This window comes from Dipodomys ordii, unplaced genomic scaffold, assembly GCF_000151885.1.
Source record: "Dipodomys ordii isolate 6190 unplaced genomic scaffold, Dord_2.0 Scaffold26, whole genome shotgun sequence".
Taxonomy (NCBI): Eukaryota; Metazoa; Chordata; class Mammalia; order Rodentia; family Heteromyidae; genus Dipodomys; species Dipodomys ordii.
In genome coordinates, this window is record NW_012267242.1 from 3,272,447 (window position 1) to 3,294,858 (window position 22,412).

General features: G+C 40.4%; 1 protein-coding gene across 1 annotated transcript in view; it reads left to right on the forward strand.

Annotated features, from left to right (window-relative positions):
- Prox1 (prospero homeobox 1) overlaps window positions 1-21,735 on the forward strand; it is a 51,502-nt gene extending 29,767 nt beyond the window's left edge. The window contains exon 5 of the mRNA XM_013015385.1: window positions 17,788-21,735. Within this exon, the coding sequence (XP_012870839.1) occupies window positions 17,788-17,973 (186 nt within the window). The 3' untranslated portion in view covers window positions 17,974-21,735. The remainder of the gene's footprint in view (window positions 1-17,787) is intronic.
- The last annotated feature ends 677 nt before the right edge of the window (window positions 21,736-22,412 follow it).

The following is a 22,412-nucleotide window of genomic DNA, read 5'->3' on the forward strand; positions in this document are numbered from 1 at the left end:
GATTTCACAGTGAGAATAGAATTATACAAGGGCAGGCACACACACACACACAAAAAAAAAAATCTTTTGCTTTCCTCCCTCACCTCCCGCCCCGCCCCACCAAATGATCTATTGGCTCTCTCAGTGGCTGTACCCCAACAGGCAAAGCATTTAACAAACACAGAGGTGGTGGCTGGGGTGCTGGGCCAGCCATGGGTTTTCTCTGGCTTCCATCTACCCCTAAGGAAGGCCTTCATAATTAATTGTCCCCCAGAGATGAAGAAAGTTCGGGAACAGTGTGCAGAGGAGTTATCTATTGTGTGACATTCAGTTCTCCTTGCCTTGCCTCTTATTCTTCATCCCACAAAGGGTTATCAATAGGAGAAAGAACCCAAGTTCCCTTCTGAGAGCCACTGGTGGTGGCTGGAGCTTTCATGGGATGTGATCATTGTGTTGGGCCCTGGATTAAATATCTGCAGAAGTTCTAACAGCCTATTGAAATCGAGGCTGTTTATGTTCTTCTGCATTAAACAAGCTCCCTTAGCAAAACCAAAGCGTACTGTTAAGTTGGTGATCCCTTGTCCCATGGTAGATAACATTTTTGAATCAATTTTTCTTCTTGTTCCCCCAAAAGAAGAGGATTTCATTTTAACCATTTGGTTCTTTGTCCATCCGAGGACAGAAAATTTAATGACACTGGCATCTTGTACCTCAAATATAAATGTGTAATGATAAATATTTTCTCTAACATTTCTTTTTGGTGAAATAGTCACCGTTTAATTCCGGAAAGTAGATTACTATTCTGGTCGAGGAAAAAATATGGTTTCACCTTCAAGAATTGCCTTATGCCAGTCTTCAATGTTGTTTTGCAACTTGTCATCAAAGAAATACAATCTGTCCCCCACCCCTTCCCATTTTTTTTGGCTGAGACACAAAATAGAGATGGAATATGGAGACTAGCTATTAGAGAAGTATAGGAAAAGGAGATCTGTCTATTAATGATCATTATACTACTGTTTCTGTTAAATAGAGTGAAGCCAAGAAAAACAAATACCATTATTCTTCCAAGGAACAGTTGAACTAGCAAATTAGTTAGGTTTTAAAGAACCACCCTGTAGCATGCTTGACAGCTTAAAGGCTGAGAGCAACCATTTGAAAGGGAATCTGTATCCCTGATTGTGATTTTTTTGGGGGGCGAAGGGGTAAAGGATGGCCACAATTGACTCTTCTTCACCCACTGCTCAGTGAAAACAATCTCCCAACAGACCTCTTAGTATTTAAAGAGAACCTGAATGTGAACGTTGACACAACTAATATAGTCATACCAAAAAAGGGGGTCATAAAAAATTAAAGTTATTCTTATGAATCTTTCATGAGAGGCAATGAAAAGGGACACTAGTATAGCCAAGTCCTTTGTGCCTGGAGCTCTTCTTCCGGGCTCAGAGCTATTGTTCTTTCAGCTTCTCAAACAGACTTTCACTTTCAAACTGACAAAAGTCACTTAAAAGCCAGACAGCTGTACTAACACACCCACCTTACTGAGCAAGAGCCACAGGCAGGTGACAGGGCCCGCTAGGAGACTGCATAATGAGCAGGGGTGGTCCATTCATGGCTGACTGTTGCATCTACCCTCACTTTGAGCAGGCCCATTTGTTGCTCATTTGTGTCTCCTCCCCCTGATAGGTTCCCCAAGTATTTCTTGCATTTTCTCTTTAGGTAAGAAACATTGAAATCCATGATCACCTTTATGCCCTTGTATGTAGAGGGTTCAGGTTAATGGGTTTTCCAGACGGAGGAGTTGGACTCAAAAAATCCTCTGGCTTACCCACTCGTCCCCTTCCTCCTCCTCCTCTTCCTTATTCAGCCTCTTCCAGTCAATCCAAGTCTCTCGGAAGCTTTTCAGATTTCACTTGCTTCCTTAGGAGTAGCTGGGATTGGGTGGAGAACACCTACCAATATGGGGCACCGGCCTCACCCCAGGATTTAAGACGTAGGCATAGATCTTCAGGGAGAAAGCTCCTGACATCCCAGCAGACAGGGCCGCAGCCGTTGTGGGCCATGGTTAGTCCTCCTTGTGTGTGTATTACAGGCCTCCCCTCCCCTGTCACCTTGTGTACAGTCTGGTCTGTGACACTGATGGTGATTATGTCATTATTTTGCTCTGGGGGCCTTGGCACATCTGCAGAGCCCAGGCACATCTTCTTTGTTGCGCTGGCAAACGTCCCACACCGCAAATGCTTCATTAGCTCTGCTGCCGGCCTCCTTGCCAGACGCGAGTGCCCAAATCCAGGCTTCTTTTTGCTCCGTTCTTTTGTGTGGATGATGATCGTGCATTCATCTTCCCGGTTCTTCCCTATTCTCCTCGACTTCTGAACTCCAGATGTCCCAGTTTTCTTGCCCAAATCTCTCCCGAGTCTACGAGGAGAAACAAGGTGACTCTTTACCATGAACCCCATTCCCCAACCCCTCACCACCTCGCCTACTTTTTCATTTCCCACATCAATAGTGACTTTGAATGGCTCCCCACTGCGAGGACTTACATTTTTCAAACTTAACCATTTGAAAAGATAGCAAGTGATTGCTTCCAGTTTATGATGGTAGATAGGATTAGAGCGAGGGCTTATTAGATATTGTTTAAGCACATGTATGCCTTTTTCTTCCACCCCCCACCTCCTACCCTACCCCCACTCTCTTCTCTTGGTTCTTGCATTTGCTCCTACGGATTGCCATCTTTTACCCACTTTTCTGAAGGCAGTTTCAAGTGTGAATCCAGACACCACTTTTCTGAAATATTTTCATGTGCTGTGGTTGTCTAATGGTTTTTTTTCTCTAAATGGAATCTTCATATCTACTCCACCCTCTACCCAAATCCCCTGGTTCTTCCTTCTGCTCCCATAGGCTCCCAACCCCCAACAATGGCCTATTATTAGATACTTAAAGTGATTAACACTTAGCTGTTTTGGAAACTGAGCCGAAACATTTCCCCTCTGGAAAGTTTTATTCTACCTATTTACCAGAACTGCAGTTTCTATGAAGGTGTACTGGCATCTATATTAATGGCAGTCCATTTTTGAGCCTAATATCTTGGGCTGTCAGGGCTGTCAGGGGCATTACATGATTGGTATGTTGAATTTTCCTCTTAAATTTGAATTAATTGATCTCTATTAATCTATGATGAGCAGCTTCTGCCATAGTTTGGCCAGTTTTTAATCCCCTAGTGACTGCAACCTACAGTGTTTTAAATTTCTCTGCCTTAGTTTTGAAATATAGTGAAGAGTCATTCCGGGCCTCATGGTCAGAATAGTGGTTCTGAATTCTAATTCAAAATCCTAGGACAAAGGCCCTAGTAAAGGATTAGGGAAAACTCTCTCTAAGGAAAGAGTTGCTCTATTGTACAGGTTCCTGAGATCTCCTAATGTATACCAAACTAGGCACAAGAATATACATGATCCCTGTTCCAAATAGTAATGAATTCAACTCAGCTGACAAGGTAAGGAGGGAGATGGTCAGATCCATGGGCCATCCAGCCTTGTGTCTGGACAGAGAGTGTCTCAGAATAGGCTGGTGCTTCTCACTGAATGACTCATTTTCAAATGCACCAGAATGTTCTTAGCCTCTCAGTATTAGATCATTATGGTTTTATTGTCCATGGGTTTGTTTAAATCTTTTTAAAACTTAACCCCACTCTCAGAACATACCACTCCTCAAGATAATAATGCTCTAAATTTATTACCTGCTGTGAAAATAGTATCCTCTTTTCTTTTTAATGGCTCTTAAAATGATTTTTCCTGGGAACTGCACAGGGATATCCCTTGTTATAATATCCTGGGATTTGTGGATGGGGTGGAAGCCATATTCTCCGTTTCCTTTCTGATTTCATAGACTTTGATCATTGCTCCCTCTTAATCTTCATCTCTGCAGATTAAGGAGCTCTAATCCTTTTTAAAAGCCTAATCTCATACAGTAAGTGGGCTACCCCTGATCATTTTAGCTGCCCTTCATAATACGCTTCCGCCCTGACTGTGTTATTCTGAGGGATGCTTACTGTTACTAAACCACAGGGCAGAGTTCCACGAGTGGGTGGCTGTTCCACAGCTTGGTGGTAGTGCCTCATGCACACCCAACAGCCCTTTTTTGTTTGTTCCACAAATTTATTCCCAGACCTTGGATCTCTTGAGTAGCATCTCAGTAGCACTTATGGGTTAAAATGATCCTAGGAGATCAATTTATCTAATTCTTAGCAACTATTCTGGAAATTTTGATTTTTCCCCCTACTAAACATATTCAGCTAAATAAAGAGTAAATGGGTAGATCCATCCTGCTGCTTGGGTGTTTTCAGTGTTTCTGTAGATACACTATTAGGATTTTAACATTATGAGAGGATACCCTAGGTCTGGACTTGAGTCTATAAAAATAACAACTATAGAGAAAAAGTTCTGGGTTTTATTTAATATTCATTCTTAAGCAGGAAACAAAATGTTCTTACACGTGGATGTTATTTTGTGCTCAAGCAAACTCTTCATATGGTTTTTTTTTAAAAAAAAAAAAAAGATGTTCTGATTACAGTTTAACAGAATGAATACCAGGAAAGGAAAGAAAAGAAAAAGAAGTTCTTGGGAATATGTCCACTGTCAGTGGTCCTGGACCAATGCTAGTAGAGAACTTGAGCACATGGACATTGGAGCTGGTCAGGTCAAGCTTGTGTCTCCATTCTACCACTTTCAGTGAAATACTGACAAATGTCTTACCCTTTTTGTGGCTCAGTTTCCCCTCTGTAATTTAGAGGGCACAATAGTGCCTGTGTCATAGAATGGTTGTGACAAGTAGATGATTCTACATGAGTCCAATAGCACTAGGTACGTGCTGTCTAAGCATCTTTTATGGTCTTACAGGGCCAAGTAAGTGCAACATTGTTACTGGTCTGTCTTCATCTATGGCATCAGCACAGCTCAATTATGTCATCATGTCATAAACAGGAATGTAAACAAGTGAACCACAACAGAGCTCTCACCAGAATTGGGACAAATAGTCAATACAAAGCTGATTCGAAAATGAGAAAGTGATTTCTCCTACCCCAATGGTAGCAGTAAAGGCAAAGAAATCCAGGTACTGGTCCAGGATTCTAGCTCTCTCTGTTCCAGATGCAATGGGTAACAACAAGATGCCAGAAAATAGCAGAACAAACGCTAGCCGGAAGGGTCTGGCTCTGGCCTCTCCACCTCTGGGGCTCTACTTTTGTTCATCAGGAAAGGGATAAGATCAGACTCGGAGCTTTGTGCTGGCCCTGAATTTCTGTGATTCTAAAACAGAGGCATCCTGAATTCTCTCACAGAAGTCTCTGGGGTCCCGGCTATAATGCAGAGCTGTGAGCTGTGAGTGCGCAGGCCCTGGGAGTCCAGATGGTTTTCATGTGGGGCCACTTCTACCCTGGTGACTCTGCTGCTGCTTAATTATCTCAGTAAGCATCTCCAGGGTGCTCATTTTCGTTTTTTTCCCAAGGCCCTCTTTGCAGATCTAAATCTCCATAGTGCCCTTGGAGACATGGCAACTCCCTTACTGGGATTATAGGGCCTAATTTTTCAAATTCATAAACAATTCATCAGCTAAATTGGCATTAGTCGGCATACTTGCTGCTCACTTTGTTTGTTGACTTGGCCATACTATGAGGACATCGATCAGAGAAGCCATCATCCCCTGAGTTTCTAGGTGATGCAGATTTAACAAAACTGAGAAGAAAGTGTCTATATACCTCTTCCCCTACTTTCTGTGCTGACCACCTCTCAGTACTGGCAATCAACAATTGATATGTAATACATCACATCTCCCCTCTTTCAGGACACAAGCAACTGTTTAGATGATATAACTACCTTATCTATTAGACTTGGTTGATAATTTTTCCAAAAGTAGGCCATCCTTTCCTTTAAGGATTTTTAGCCAGCCCGATTACTAAAGTATTCTCTGGTGGAATAATTTTGCTGTATAGATGAGTGTATAGTGGTGAAACGATCCTCATAGAAGCCATTCAGACATGGGCTTTTCATATTATGTTTAGTATACCTCCATTTCTCTTCCTTTATTTTACTTCTTTTTTTCTTCTTCTTTTCAAATTCAAGTCTTGTACTAAAGGTGACTGTTAGGGAAAGGTGATCTATTCACTAAGGATTAGGCAGGGATGAAGGCAGAAAAATGACCAGATACTGAAGTTGAGTAGAAGAAGAGGAAAGTGTATGGTTTCAATGCCAGTGCATTTCCTTGATACAGACGTTATTTGCAAAGATCAGTCACTTTCAATGACCTGAAGGTATACAGGATAAACTCACACATAGACTTCTGAAATTGCCTTTCAGCAGCACCAGCTTTAGATACTAATAGCACCTCAGATCCCAACTCACACCCTATACAGAACTTCAAGCCCTAGTAGATGTTAGTAGGGATCTCAAGATATCTGCAAATTCCCAAGTCCATTCTGGTGTCTCTCTCTGCCTTTTCAAATGATGTACCTTTCTTGCAAATAGTAATCTTCAAGCTCTTCAGAAGCCCTCATGTACCTTTTGAAATACAGTCATAGGATTGGTTCTTGAGATCATCCTCCTAAGATTATTAGTCCCTTATATAAAATGGTGTAATGTTTGCATACAATTTATGTATATCTTCCTGTATACTTTGTCATTACCAGATTATACATAATACCTAACATAACATGAAAGCCATATAAACACTTGCCATACTGTTTTGTTTAGGTAATAATGACAAGGGGGAAAGGATAGAGATGAATTCAGCACAGTCGCAATGTTTTCTAAATCTTTCTGATTTGATATTGATGATATCTATGAATACAGAACCCGTGAATATGAGAATGCATTGTGCATTCCATTTTTAGTTTTGCCAAGGGTAGTTGTGAAGGAGAGACCAACAGATTTCCCTTGATATACAAAATGAAATTTATCTGACAGAATGAAGATTTTTGTAGTCAAAACCAAGGGATGGGTTTGAAGCTAATAATCCTCATCGCATCCCCTCCCCCACAAAAAAAGGCCCAGGGATTATTTGGGATGCCATAAATTATTTCCAGCAGAGTACCATGTCCCCCATGATCCTCTCCACTCTCTGAAGTTCTGCTTGATTACCATCAGTATCACAAGGGCTCTCTCGGGTGCTTACTATGAGCAATGCTGTTCTGGTCATCCTGCCTGAACCCCACCTCCTACTGGCAACTCTCTAAGCTCCTTACTCACATTACTCCATCAACAGAATACAGAGCACACAAACCCATTTTAATATTGGCCTAAGCAAAGCTTAATTATGAAGAGAAAGCTCTTGCAGAAAACAATCACGTAATGCATTCTCCAATGAAACAGGAGTACCTGTGGATTATCTGTGCCCCGGCTTCCCTTCACACAATATTGGAGCATTTATGCCATGTTGTTTTTGGATAATGTCCCATCCCAAAATGGTATCAGGTTTGACCCTATTGGTGTTTACCACCTCAGCTAGCAAGTGTAGTAGAAACTAAACTTCAAGAGATATTCAGCTTCTTGTCAGACATCTTTGGCAAAGAATTACATGGACAGCTTCCATGTAAGGTCTACTGATCATTAACTGGTATACTGACCACGGCGCTTATTTTTCCATTTGAGTATGGAGCTGACTGGGGAGATGCCTTGTGAAGCAGGGTTTTCCCACTTAGCACATCTGAATATTTACTAGCAGGTAAACTAATGAAAAGGAGGTAAGTCCATCCCTCGACATCCCTATGTGTGCTTTATTAACTCTGTTCCCAATGACATGGACAGCCTTCACTGCAGATGAGAAAGGACTTGACATCCCAGGTTGAATTCGGGCGAGTCGGTCCCAGCTCCCCCACAAGAACAACTGGTGTGCTGACCCAGCAAGGCCCGCAGGATTACTGCACAATGAAAGAACATTAGGCTTTTAGAAAAGTTGGGAGCCCTCAAATTTGGCTACGAGCAGGGGTTGGCAAACTATGGCTTGTAGGCCAGATCTGACCCTGTCCTTTTGTTTTTGTTTTGTTTTGTTTTGTTTTTTTTAAGTCCTCTCTGGTGCTAAGAATGGCTTTTGTATTTTTAAATAGTTGTGAAAAAAAGAATATACAATTGAGACTTGATGTGGCCCACAATGCCCATGTAGGTATTATCTAGCCCTTTAGAGACAAAGTATGCTGACTACTAGCTAAATGTCTCTCCTTCTTGTGGAATGAGATTCCAAAAATCCTATGCGTGTTCAGTAAAGTAGATCTTTGGTCTAGATCTTACTTCAACAGCCTCTCTTTTGCCATTACAGAAGGGTGCTTCTGGTTGTTTCTAAAAGCTTAGAATTCTGTGTAGTATCTCTAAGAGACAGAAGGGGGTACTCCATTTTAGTTTGAGATGCTTTTGCTTTGAACGTTTTTATTTGTTGGTTGGTTGGTTTACATTTGGAGTCAGTCTTTGAGATTTGCACAGAAGTTGAGAAAGAATAAAAGTGTACTCTATGTCAACTAACAACACGGAATCATTGTTTCCTAGCACATAGAACAGAAGGACATCCATGCATAAGCACATAAAGTAGCTGCTTCAAGCAGCCTCATTTGTCATTCTGTGGTACCACCTTTTTGGGGACTATTGAAAAGATGATTTTATTTATTTTCATATTGGAATGCAGAATGGTTGTGTTTACATGATAGTTGAAAACATATCACAATTTATTAACAAGTTGAGATGAAGATACTAAGACATTCTACTCTAGGATATGACAGTCACAATAATTCAAAAGGCTTAACCCTGGCATGCTGTGTGTAATTATAGGTGTTTTTCATGATACGTGAGTTATCAATATCTTAAAGGTATACAAATTATACTGTGATCTCTGGCTTTTCTCCATACCCACTTTTAAAGGCAAAGACGTAAACTCGGGTAACGAATCAAAGAAAAGTACCTAGGCTTTGTCTCTACCCTTCACACATGCTATTCCCAGAGATGTCCAGGTTAGGGGTGTGGCTACTCACACCTGCAGACCCTACTCCCCCCCCCCTCCCACACCTGCAGACCCAAGTCCAGGTGCTGTGGTCCTTTCCCACAGAGTTTCACTTTTCCATCCACATTAGGTCCTTAGCTTTCCTTGGAAACTTGGCACTTTCCAGGTGACTGTACCTATCCTTTTGTTACATTGCCTCAAGTTGGCCATGTCTACCAGGGTCTCTCTGGTTGTGACTCTACCAGCATTTCCAAGGGCTGGGATGGCATTGGAAGAAGTCAAACGGTCCAGCCCAGACCAGCCAGGAGTTCAGTGTAGATCCCTACTGTGGAACCACACCCAGGGAGACGTACTTTCCTTTTGGCACCTTTTCTCATGATCTTTGCAGCTCTTTCCACCTGGCTTAGAGTAGACTTGAGGATCGGGGTGGGGATCGTCGCTCCAGTGCCTTCACCAGCCCTGGCCTGGGTTTGTGCTCCCTCAACCCCTTCCTCTTCCTGGGAAGCATAAACTGAGCCGCTTCCACCAGCTCAAACCTCTGATCCCAAACTCACTGGCGAGTTTGGCTTTCAGGTTTTGGCAAGGAGACCTCTTGCCCATCAAAGTCAAACATCAGCTGAAACTGTCTGCATTCTCTCCCTCTCCCTCTCCCTTTCTTTTTCCCTCTCCCTCTCTCTCTCCCTCTCCCTGCAATTTAACCCCTTTCTTTTAAGAGCATATCCAGGACATTTAGTGGGAATCTTTTCCTATGAGACCACCGCAAAATCTACTATATGTAAAATTTGAAAGCCAAATCAATTCTAAGCCAATCTTATCATTTTTAAAGTATGTTTATCCAGCTTTGTAGCAGGAACAGGCACACTGTTTGAAGGCCACATGCTTTTCAAACCTTGGTTGCAACACGTTTTCCCCATTTTGAAACTGTCTTTATCTAGCAGAGAAAACGAAAATCTATTTGACAAAGTGCCACTCTGGCCAGTTTATCTTGCAATATGGCTTTAGCTCACTGAGTCTATTGATTTCCTTAAATTAATGTTTACAGAATGCTACTGAATTTTGCTCAACAGAACATTGTTCTTTTGAAGCTTTGTGAAAGAAAGAAACAAACAAAAAAGAAAGAAAGGAAGAAAGAAAGAAGAAAGAAAAGAAAGACAGAAGGGAAAGAAAGACAGAAAGACAAAGACAGACAGACAGAAAGAAAGGAAGAAAGAAAGACAGACAGAAGGAAGGAAGAAAGAAAGAAAAAAAGAAAGAAAGGAAGGAAGAAAGAGAGAAAAGGAAGGAAGGAAAGAAAGACATAGACTGTTACTGGCATGTGTTCCTTTGCTTAGACCAAGGTAACTTAGTTTTAGGTGTGTGTGTGTTGTTTAAAGACAACCTTGGACTATAACCACTTCCTATAAGCATTTGGTCTTCAGGTATTTAAATAGCAAAACGTATGATTAGGAATTGGGCCTGTACTTGGCACCCTAAACTGCATGGGTATTAAATTAATTGAATCCTCTAAAGTTTGTGAAGGCTGAAAGTCCCCTGGAGCATGGGAGGGAGAGAGATTTTAGTTGTGAAGAATCTTTCCCTGTCTGATTTGGTGTAACTGTGCAGGCAGTTGAACACAGCTTCACAGCCAGTACTCCTAGACAATGCTAGTCTTTCCAAACATAGGTTAGAGCATCCTAATAAAATTCAAATGCCAGTTAGTCACTTGGTAGGAACTCTAAATATAACACCTTGCTCTTTGACTGTGGAGTTCAGTGTTTAATATACAAAAACTAATCCCTAAAGATGATTTTAAAACTCGCTTTCCCAGGGAAGTATATACATCCATTCAGCTTACCGACACTGCAGAAAAGCAGGAATCAGAGCCATAAAATTATGAAATGAGCAAAAGAAAACTTTGAAGCAATTTTCTCAATTTGTTTGACTCAGCCAATAAAATAGTCTAAGCAAACCTTAAAGTATCTCCCAGACAATGCCTAGCACATGTTTATGAACCACTATGAAGTGCTTACCAGGAATTAAAATCCTTCTTAAAGGTGTAAACCACAACCTTAAATCTGAATGCTATTTTATACCATTTGAGGCATGTTTCTGTTTGCTTTCCTACCTGCTCCTTCTCTGTATAGAAAGGGCATTGGAAGCGAATCCTCCCTCTTTCATTGTGTCTCTGCTTCTAAGGGCCAGTGAGTCCTAGCTGTACCACAGATAAATGCATGCACAATTGCAAAGAATCTTGTGACCATATTTCATAGCTCCCTGATTCCTCTTTTCTGCCTCTGGCAGGGATGGGCAAGGAGCAGTAATAAGGTATCTGTTCTTGTCTCTTCATCTGATAATCACTATGAAGAGTTACTAAAGCATCTGAGTTTATCCATTTAAGTCCTCTCTGTCCGCAGTGCAGTCCCCTGCTTGTGCCACTGCTGTCAGGAGATAGGGCTCTCCTCCATCAATATTTACTTACCAAACAGCAGGGCTGGGCAAGTTTGTTTAGAGGAATCATGTGCACACTGGGGTGAATGAATGCTTGGGAAAGTACTTCAACTGTTTGCTTCTTTCCCTAGGATCTAGTGTACAAGTGTATATGCACACGCGGGTAGATGTCCTTTCTCCTTTGAACTGTTCCAAAGACACTTAGAAGTCAACCAAAAAAAAATACCTTGCTAGTTTTGCTTGAGACATTGTTCACCATGCCAGAGAGCTCACAATATGAATTCAGTTTTGAAAAACCCCACAGTAGAGTTTGATTTTCTTTTCTAGGCTCCTATATAAGTTAAGCATGTTGAGACAGGCTCGTAGGATGAGCACAATGTACAAGCATCTTTCTTTAACCCCTTTCAGATGAGTTAAAGGGAAGAAAATGGAGATGGAAACAATCAAAATCATTTAATAAGAAAACACTGTGTATTTCGGATGGCTTTACACACACACACACACACACACACACACACACAATTAAAGTCCAGAGCAAAACCAGTGGGTCTGCAGATGTCAGGCTAGTTTCAAGCATTCGATGTGTTTCCCTCTGCTCACAAATACAAATTCCAGGTACTGAAGTTGAGAACTCTGTTCTTTCAACTTCACTGAAACAATTGGTTGGAAGGCTCCCCATCCAGGCCTTCAGTGTGGGCTGACTTAGAGGCATCTGGGCTAGTTTGAGGGGTTTTGTTTCAGTGCATGGGGAGGGGGTGGGGAGTTATTTATTTATTTGATTTTGTGAATCAGAGTTGTAAAAGCCATGTGAAATATTCATGCAGAATAGTCTGAGAAGCCCGTTTTCTGTTTTATTTACTGCACAGTAGAACAGCCACAGCGGATTAGTTCTACAATACCCGTAACAAAAGCCCAACAGCTGATGCATGTGATGTTAGGAGGTGACAAAACAGTTAAAGTATGCTGCTGGCTACAGGCAAGCCGTCAGCAGATGCAGACAAAAGGGCTTGTGACAAGAATAACTCTCTCTCCAAGGCGAGCAGTGAAGAGTATCCAAAATACCAGTACCCTTTTCTCCTTGACATTGTCTTCTTACAGTCAGCATTTTATTGCCCTTTCATAGTATTAAAAAAAAGTGGAGGAGGAGGAAGAAAAGAAAACCCACACACAAACTAATTCACCAAGATGCTAGGCAGGATTTGACTTTTACATCTCATAGCCAGTTCTGATCGGACATATGCATCCGTCTCCATTTTTCTGTTAGAAGAAGTTTGAGAGGGGGAGAAAAATGAGCCCAAAAGATGAACTATGAAGATGATCTCCCTTGATAAGATTGGAATCTATTGATAAACTTAATAGGCCATTTGAGTTGTGGTTACTGGGAAGGGCTGAGGAGAGAGGTGATGCCCATTTATTTGCTATCCATTTCACTGAAGATGATTTCAATGATGAATCAAGGCCAGTCAGCCAGATCTTAAAGGGGATCAAGGATGGAGGGGTGTCCATGGAGACCTGTGCAAAGGGCAAGGTTACGGTCCCCCGCAAGAGGCTGATGAATGAGCTTATGGATGTATCAGAGGTGTGAAAAATCAGCTGCTCTGTCTCCAGAAAATAGGAGAGCCTGTCTTCTTTTTAACCTTTGTAATTCCCCTTCTATTCTCTGTGACATTCATTCAGCTGCCAAGAGCGTTTGGCAAGGTTTGGGCCAGCAAGCACACTTCCAGTGACCGCTAACCTTGGTATGTCCTGACACTTATGATGAGTATCTGCAGGACACAGAAGGCAGGCAGCCTGCTATGTCAGGCTTTTATTATGTACTGCAGAGGCTAGGGACAGTCCGTTTAATAAAACAAATCATCCTTGAAGGTAAAGCAACTGGGAAGAGGAAGAGAAAGACAGGGAGAAAAAAAGTCTTTGCCACTCATTCTGATTTAAGATAATAATAATAATAATAATTAATATAGCAGAATAGCCACTCAAACCAACACAGTGTGTGTGCCTGCAACCCAGCTGTGGACTTAGCAAACTTGAAATGTCTTTCTCTCATTTCCCTGAAGACTTCAAGGCCTGAGGAATCTTGAGTACAAACAATTGTGGTGAAACTGGTAGATGCTGTTGGCCTGCCCCTTTTGCATGTACTCAAGTACCTCGTCACAATCCTATTCTCCAAATGTCAAGGCAAGACTATTTGGGGGTGAGGTTCCTATATTGGGATTGCTTTTTATCAAAGCAAAGTTTCCACTCTCCCCTCCTGAAGAACGCCTGGGCAAAGCAGCTCCCACAATAGCCTGAGAGTTTGAGCCAGAGGCTTTGGAAGCCTTTTGTTTTTTTTTCCCCCCTGTGGCATGTCCAAAGGCACAGCCTTCCCCCTCCTCCCCCCACCCCCAGCAGCCTGCATTGTCTTGCATTCCAGTGGCTTGATTGACTGTTGCCACCTGATGCTGAGGAGATAGACTCTAGGGTTCATTCTGCAGATTGTTGGGTTCTATTAAAAGAAACCTAGATAAGGGATTATTTGTCACTAAGGGATTTTCTGCAGATGTTTATTAATGATTGGAAAGCTATTGGATATGAGGAGGTGCAGAAAAATATGGGTAAGATCATGACCATAACCCTGAGTTCTAAGATGACCCCCCTGAAATGTGAAGAGGGCCTCTCCCATGCTCTAGTAAATGAAGGTGGGAAAGTTTTCATGTAGAGAGCAGAGGGTGCCTGTTTTCATGGGTGGAGGAAAGTCATAGGCATCCTCTTGGAAGATCAGTTGCTACCTGGCAGGGTACCTTTGGAGCCACCAAAAAAAGAAGTTGAGATGCTCCAGTAATAGAGGATCTCATTATAAAGTTCTTTTACCTAGCCTTGTCCATTTTGTTTGAGTTTTGCTTTAGAGCAAGAACTAAATTGGCAGAGAATTTCATTTGCATAAAGAATTCATCCATTTTCAACACTAAACAGGCAACCAAAGCTTCTTGCTGGGAATTCGTTACACCATTTCCATTTTTCTTGAAGTTAGTAGCTCCTTGGAAGTAGTTTTCTTCTCTGTTACAGATTCACAAATTCCCCGAGATATGATACCTTGGAAAAGGCCAAGTGGCAAAAAAAAAAAAAAAGCATTAAACCAGGTGCCACTCAGGAGGCTGAAATCTGAGGATCATTGTTCAAAACCAGCCCAAGCAGGAAAATCTATGAGACTCTTATCTCCAATTAACCCCCAGAAAACTGGAAGGGGCACTGTGGCTCAAAGTAGTAGAGTGCTAGCCTTGAGCTCAGGATGGCAGCCAGGCCCTGAGTTCAAGCCCCATGACTGACCCCCCCCCAAATAAGACATTAAGAAAGGAGCCAGCACAGTTTAATGGAGATACATGTATTTATATAAGTCTTTTTAATAATTTCTTCATCTCAGAGAATTTCATCATTTTTACATCCTTAAAATGATGCTTTCTGAGATCTCTGCTGACTCTTTCAATTCTCTTATTTTATCATTTTAAGCTTCTTTTTTTTTAACTATTGAGGGAGAATCTAAGTGTGACACCAGAGCAATCTGACTAAGAGCAAAAGGTGAAGTCCCATCATCAACTATTCTGTTTATCATATGGTTTTCCCCAAAAGACTTTTTTTTCTTTTTGCTTATGTGGTGCTGAGGAATCAAACCCAGGGCCTCAGGCATGCAAGGCAAGCGCTCTACCACTGAGCCACCTTCCCAGCCCTTCCCCAAAAGACTTTTGAGCACAATGGGTGAACACGGAATAAAACCTGTGACCCCTTATCTAACAACACGTTATGGAAAGGTAATTAAAGCTACCTGTGAATAGGTAAAAAGTTAAACATCAAGACACAGATACAAAGATATCCTAAGGCAGCCCACAATGAAGACCATACGAAATGAATGTTTAAAACAGGAGGCAAACCACCCAAACAACAAGAATGGTGAGTTATAAATTTATGTGGTCAAGTATACACCACCTCCAAAAGAATCTCTATGTTCTCATGCAAATCCCACAACCACCCTCTTTCCTCTGAGAGTTGTGCTCTTCTAGATGATTCTCCCTACTTTGACACTCTCCACAAGGTCCTCCTTCCCTGATTCCTAGGTCACATGACTTGCTGTGGGTGAGGCTTGGGGTGGGCAAGGCTTCCTGACTTCCAGCTTTCTTTGAAGCCTCTGCCCACATCATTCTTCCTTCAAAGCTCTCTGCCATGCTGCAGAGTTTCGTGGAGGCCTGTTGCCAAAGGTCAATGACAACCACACTTCTTGAAATGTTTGTTTCAATAAATGTCGACAGTTACGTTTCTGTAGCAGTTGGCTAACAGCTCCCAAACCAAGTAGTTAAGAGTGGGTAGTTACACTGCCTAACTGTGCTTCGGCCAGATTCCCTCTCTCAGCAATGCTCATTTGATAAAATGTGGAGGATTATCTTTGGGAAGAGCAGGAAAGAATACTCCAAAATACCTTAATACCTTTTCATTTGGATAAAGTGCGTGGGAGGGCTAAGCACTCCTCCAGCAAGTCCCCATGTGTCTATAGAGACTTTCACCAAGGATGATGTTGAAATCTCCAGATGAGATCACAGCTGCAACTGATAGTTCTCACCTCTATGGGAGCCAAGGCAGTGCTCTGGTGATTTCCCAGGAAACATTGGAAAAGGACTGGACAGATGGACAAATGTCAATGTGATCTGAGCGATTGTTCAAAATTCTCCCTTTTTCTAGATTCCAAAAGGAGACTTTTGTTTGTTTCTGGGGAGTTACTAGATTTTCCTAAAAAGCACATTGCTACTGAGAGCAACAAGCTTCATTTATTTCAGTTTTTCTTTACCAGTTGCTTTCTTACTAAAGGTCTACTGCACCAGTAGAGCCAACGTAGGGAGAAAGGGACAGAGCATGGGTAACATGGCCATACTTCCCCTTGATTTTGGCAAGTGACATGTCTGAATGGAGATGAAAATCTTTCATCTGTTACATATATGTAGGCAGATGTAGCTACAAGTACAACTATAGTACTCTTGTCTCTTCCTACATCTGCACTTCATGTGAAAGTAAAATGTTTCTAATGTAGAAGTACCCCAACAAAAGAAATGTAGTGAGTGTCAATGTGTACTTGAAATGATGCTGAGTCCATTATATTGGCATGAAGATATGTAGACTATACAATGCCCCATATGAGTAACTTACAAAGAATACTAAGAATATCAATAGTTACCCTTTCTCCTAGCCAAGAGGCCAGAATAGTAAACCAGCAACTAAGAGAACACATACACACACACACACACACACACACACACACACACACACACACACACACTCAATTGCTATGGAAGAGAAAGTTTAACAAATAGGGATATTTGTTTGTTGATTTTTTTTTGCCAGTAGTGGAGCTTGAGGTCAAGGTCTCATGCTCTTGTTTAGCTTTTTCACTCAAGGCTAGTGCTCTACCACTTGAGCCACATCTCCATTTCCAGCTCTTTGTTGGTTGATTGGAGATAAGAGTCTCAGATTTGTCTTCCCAGGTTGGCTTCCAACCTTGATCCTTAGATCTCAGCCTTCTAAGTAGCTAGGATTAAAGGTGTGAGCCACCTGCCCCCCTTCCCCCCCCCCGTCCGCTTTGATTTTCATATAGTATAATTGGGATAAATCCCCCTTGTACAGAGGTTGGGATAGCGGAATAACATTCATATTCATCATGTGGCATTGTGCCTCATACATACTGAGCACTCCATAAATGTTATTTTTAGTAATTATCTGTTTTGGTGATTATAAATCATTCTTCAGTGGAACAATTCTCCTCTCTGAGTAAAATAGTTTCTGGTGTAGTAGCTTAGCATTAACTTTGATATTTCCTGATTTTGGATTAATGCCATTATCTTACTCATTTTTTGTATGTTGAGTGTCTTATAGTACAGATTACTCTAATATACAACTGAGTTTTCAAGTGAGCAGTTTTCCAATAAAAACAGGAAACTGAGATTTTTAGATTTTCTTCATTGACTGTGTGCGTTTCGGTTATATAGATGCTCAATTATTTTTTGTTCTATTTGAGAACACATTTTCTTTTCACAATGGCAATTGTCAGGCAATATGAATTAAAATCTGAAAATGGATCTGTGGGGAATCCCAAATATTGGGTCCCCTTTCTCCATCCTAATGTTCACGACGAACTCCTTGTTGTTCAATAAGTTTTCGTGTCTTCTTTGTACAAGCCTTTTTTGCAACTTTACGAAGCTGTCAACCCCCACAACAATGGTGCTATATATAACAACTTTACATAAGAGAATAGAGGCTGGCCATTTTTAGAAAATGCAGGTGTCATGTAAGCCCCTTTCTCAAAGAATGAACTTAGCTCAGTTTCCTTTGAAGAACTACAGACTTGAAACTGAAAACTTTATTAATGCCATTGTCTCCTTGTATCAGCAGGTTCCAGAGAGATTCCTGGAAGTTGCGCAGATCACATTACGGGAGTTTTTCAATGCCATTATCGCAGGCAAAGATGTTGATCCTTCCTGGAAGAAGGCCATCTACAAGGTCATCTGCAAGCTGGATAGTGAAGTCCCTGAGATTTTCAAATCCCCGAACTGCCTACAAGAGCTGCTTCATGAGTAGAAATTTCAACAACTCTTTCTGAATGTATGAATAGTAGCAGTCCTCTTTGGATGTCCAACTTGTATGTGTTGAGATTTTGATTTCAGATATATGTGTGTGGGAGGCATGGATATGTTATGAAATCAGCTGGTAATTCCTCCTCATCAACTTTCTCTCATTTCCTTTGGTTTTCCATTACAAAGGGATGGTTCTCTTCTTTCTACCTTTAGTTTACTTTTGCCCAAGGCCCTTAACATTTGAAGACTTAACCTAGGATTGATTTTCAGGGAAAAAAAAAAAAGAGAAGAATGTTGGCATGTGTAAAGTTTCTCTTTGCAAGGAAGGGCATTTGTTCAAGATGCATCTGCTTGATTAATGGCATATTGTAATAATGAGAGGTGGAGGCAAATTGGTGACACAGCCCAACTCTACAGATGGTGATGTGTCTCTTGCTTTTACTGTTAAGCAGGTCTGAAAGTCTGAAAATTCAATGGAACCACTTCATACACTTAAAAACTTTGTTTGGTTTGGATTCATTAAGTAATTTTTCTTAATATGTTTAAAACTATTGCTGAGGGCAGATGAGCAGCTCACTTTTTTAAAAAAAACACCCTAAAAGACCAAATTTTAAAAGAAAAATCACCACTATCAAGCTTTTCCTAAGAGAACCCAACAGTAGGTTCTCCTGATCTAACCGGTTCCTAACAAAGGCAAAGCAATTGTTTTACAAAACTGAAGATGAGACCAGACACTTATACATGGTCCTCTAGCTCCCCATGTGTACTTTATAACAGATTCTTTATAATAAATGAGCTTAGATCCGTTGTCATAGAGAAAACTCTATAACTTGTAATCATTTCTATTTATTTTGCTTCAGATATTGAAAGGCACATAAGTTGCAAGGTGACTCTTGGCTCCAGTTTGTTTATATGCTTAAAAGGATTATCATGTCTGTTTAATTAACACTCTTTTCCTAAAACACTAATTTCTGAATACCTTTCTACAGTAAGGAATAAAAGCAATCCCAATTGACCATCAAATCCTTGGCTACACTGGAAGTTTGTTGACAGCTGGTATGGGATTTGATCTTCATTAGGGGATGAAGAGGAGCATGTGTGAGAATGACCTATTTGCATATACAATTCCACACTATGTTGATGGGTGACCACAGTGGGGACCGTCTAAATGTTTCTTCATTTTAGATAGAACATTGTCAAGCAACTGCTAATATCTCTTCTAAGACAGAAGCTAGTATTGACCAAAATGCACAAAGAGTGTATAGCATAGAAAAGTTTGGGGTTATCTCAGAAGACACAATTTCAGTACACCTAAGAAAGCTAGCTGCTATTTTGTGCTTTCTTTAATGGTTCTCCTCTTTTATCCTTTCTTTTATTTTGTATCAGTTTTCCAGTGATGTACAATGTCCTACACTTCCATTTAAAAATCTGAATTGCATTCACACTTGTTTTCTGAGATGGATTTTTGTGTACAGATGCAGCAAGAATTCATTGTTCACTCTAACTGTGTTTTCCAAGCCCTTCCTTCCCCTTAAGTAATTTAATACACACCTCCTAAAATGACACAGTAACAACTCTAGTATTTAAAACTCACAGAACAGAATTTTTCTAAACATCACACTTGCCTTTGGAGAATGCAAGTAGACCCATGTGACTGACTAGCTGAGCCGAGCATTATAGTTTAACTTCTTTTATTCTGCTGATGGGCAGGAATTTGGGACCCAATGATGGTTGGTACAAAGCCTTAAACTTGCTGACTTTAAATAACAGTGCAGTCCTGTGATGTTCTGCCTCATTCAAGAGGCCCTCACAGATGGAGGATGGACAAGGCTGATATCCCAACCCTTTCTTCACAACTAGGGCCATACTCATCTCCCAGCTCTCAACCTCCAATACATGCAGGCAGAACCAACAGAGATCATTTGTTGTTGTTCTGGATTTCTTTTTTTTTTAAGTCCAAATAATCAATACATTGGAATAGAATACTTTAAAAACAAGAGATAGGAATCCGATCAGCACACAATAGTGAAGTGATCTTGACCACTAGTCATACTCTTTCAACTTGATTCATAGGGAAAAGTATGACATTGTCATGTTGGTTTACAACTGAGTGTTTGCTGTTCCTGGAATTCACAGCAACAAAATATTGCCCTGGTCTTAGTACAAGGCCAAAGCTGTAGCGTATTCATTTGGGGAGATGGGTGGCTAGGTATACTCTTAATCTGGAGCAAGTGAAATATGGATTGGGATATATGTGGATTTTTAGTGTTACTTTCCCTTGACTGTCTAATTTAAGTAGACATATTAGGTGAGTTATGAATGCTCATAACCAAATGCCGATGTACCTATCTACTGAAAATCCCCTATCTACTGAAAATCACCATTCACTGAGGTATAGAAAATATTTCCAAGTAGAAGTTGCAACATGAGAATGAACTCTCTGTGTTCTGAAAATAGAACTCTATCTCTTTGCTTTTTGGTGGGTGCCCCCCCTCCTTTTACAAATATAGAATCTTGTGCCTCCCAGTGCATTGGAAAGTGACAAAAGCCTGTCTCTAGAAACTCCAATTTAACAGTTATTCTTTAAGGAAAAAAAAATCACGTCAAATCTTAGCTCAACTCTCACCAGGTGAAAACTGAGTCCATGAGAAAAAGTTAACTTTAAATGGCGAGATTATAAAAGATGAGGAATTGTTTACATAGGAAAAAAAAAGTCTAAAGTCTCTTGTTGAAATTCCACATTATCACTTGTTTTCTGCTAACCCTAATTATTTTTGCATGTCCACTTGAGGTTATAGTCTGTGCCTAGACTTAAAATGCACCAGCGGGGGGGATTTTAAAAAATCCTTCAAAATACTAGTTTTTCCCACAAGTACAATTGTTCTTGTGCCTTCTGTGGCTCTCGATTTCATCTTTTAACTTTCTTTCCAATTTCTACAGCTGCAATAAACACTAGATTTTCTTTTTCTTTTTCCTGGCTGTTTGACATAATGTTGATAGCTATGCATATTTTGTGTCTTTTTAAAAACAAAGCGGGAGAATACGTTTTTGAAGAAGAGAATTTTTAGAACAGTTTGATACCGCAAATTATTTTTTCCTCAATTGTTTGAGCAGCATTCGAGTTTTGAAAATTCTTGTAGAAGCCAATTTTTTGTAACTGTGGTGCAAATCTTGTGTTTTCTTAGCCTAATAAAAAGTAGTATAGAAGCAATATTTCATACCATGTGCTATGTATGTGTGTGCAGATGTGTGAACATGAGAACACATACACACATATACACACATGTAAAAATATACATATATATGCGTGTGAAGTGGAAAGCTTACCTTTTCCTCTCTAGATTTAAGAACCTATTTTAGGCATTTGTTATGTTTTGTGAAAAGAAGGTTCTATTTGCAGCCACCAAACATTTTAATTTTTACTGTCTCTCTGGCTGTTTAATGAGGAGTTTCACATTAAATGGTTAAAAAAATACATGGAAGATGTTAGAATGTAGTAGTTATTTAAGTCAATGTTCACCCACATATTTGCTTTGTGCCTCCGAGTATTATTTAATTAAAGTGTTTTATGTTTGCAGAATCGTTGTTACTGTACTAGGGATGTGGGTGAATATCATTAAAGAATTAAAACAACAACAATAACAAAAAGAAAAAGAAAGCAGAAACACTAAAGTGAGAGGGGAACTTTTATAAAGCAATGTAAATATTGATCCTTATGGCTGTTGTTACGTAAGACATGAGATTTTAATAAATAACGACATTCTCACATCTGTTTGACTTTATTAGGAACACTACAGTGACTGTACAGACAGTTGAAAGCATTCTTGAAAATCCTGCTCTCTCCTTTTAAAAGATAACAGTCTCTTTTATCAGATATCCAGGGCAAGGGTAATGCAGTTTCTGTAAATTTATGAAATTTCTTTTCAGTGTACATGAAGATGTTTAGTAAGTAGTTCCCCACACACACACTCCCTCTACATACAAACAGGTTAAGATTGAGTTGCAAAGCTCAAAGAGTTAGAAGCTTTCAAATTAGGAGGTCTCACAGAAGTAATCCTAAATTTCATCAGAGAAAATGTGGTTTACAGACTTCTCTGAAAGCAACAGTGTATATGAGGACAGTGGGAATTCTCTTTGCCATGTATATTATATTCATTGGTGTGAATAGTACAAATGTTTCCTTCTGGTACAAGCTCTGTGTTTGCAAATTACAAGAAGCATTGTTTTCAAAAAGCTCCCCTTAAAAAAATAATGTAACTGGTCCACATGAGTTAAACAGTTACTATTTTGCACTTATATATGTTATGTTGAAGGAAATGCAGCTTGTTTTCTGTAGATCTGTTGGTTGTAAACCATCTATAAAACTCAAGCTAAAATGCTTGAATTCAGAGCTGGGATCAAAACTGGTATTGGATCTTGACATCTTCTTACAATGATTCTTCT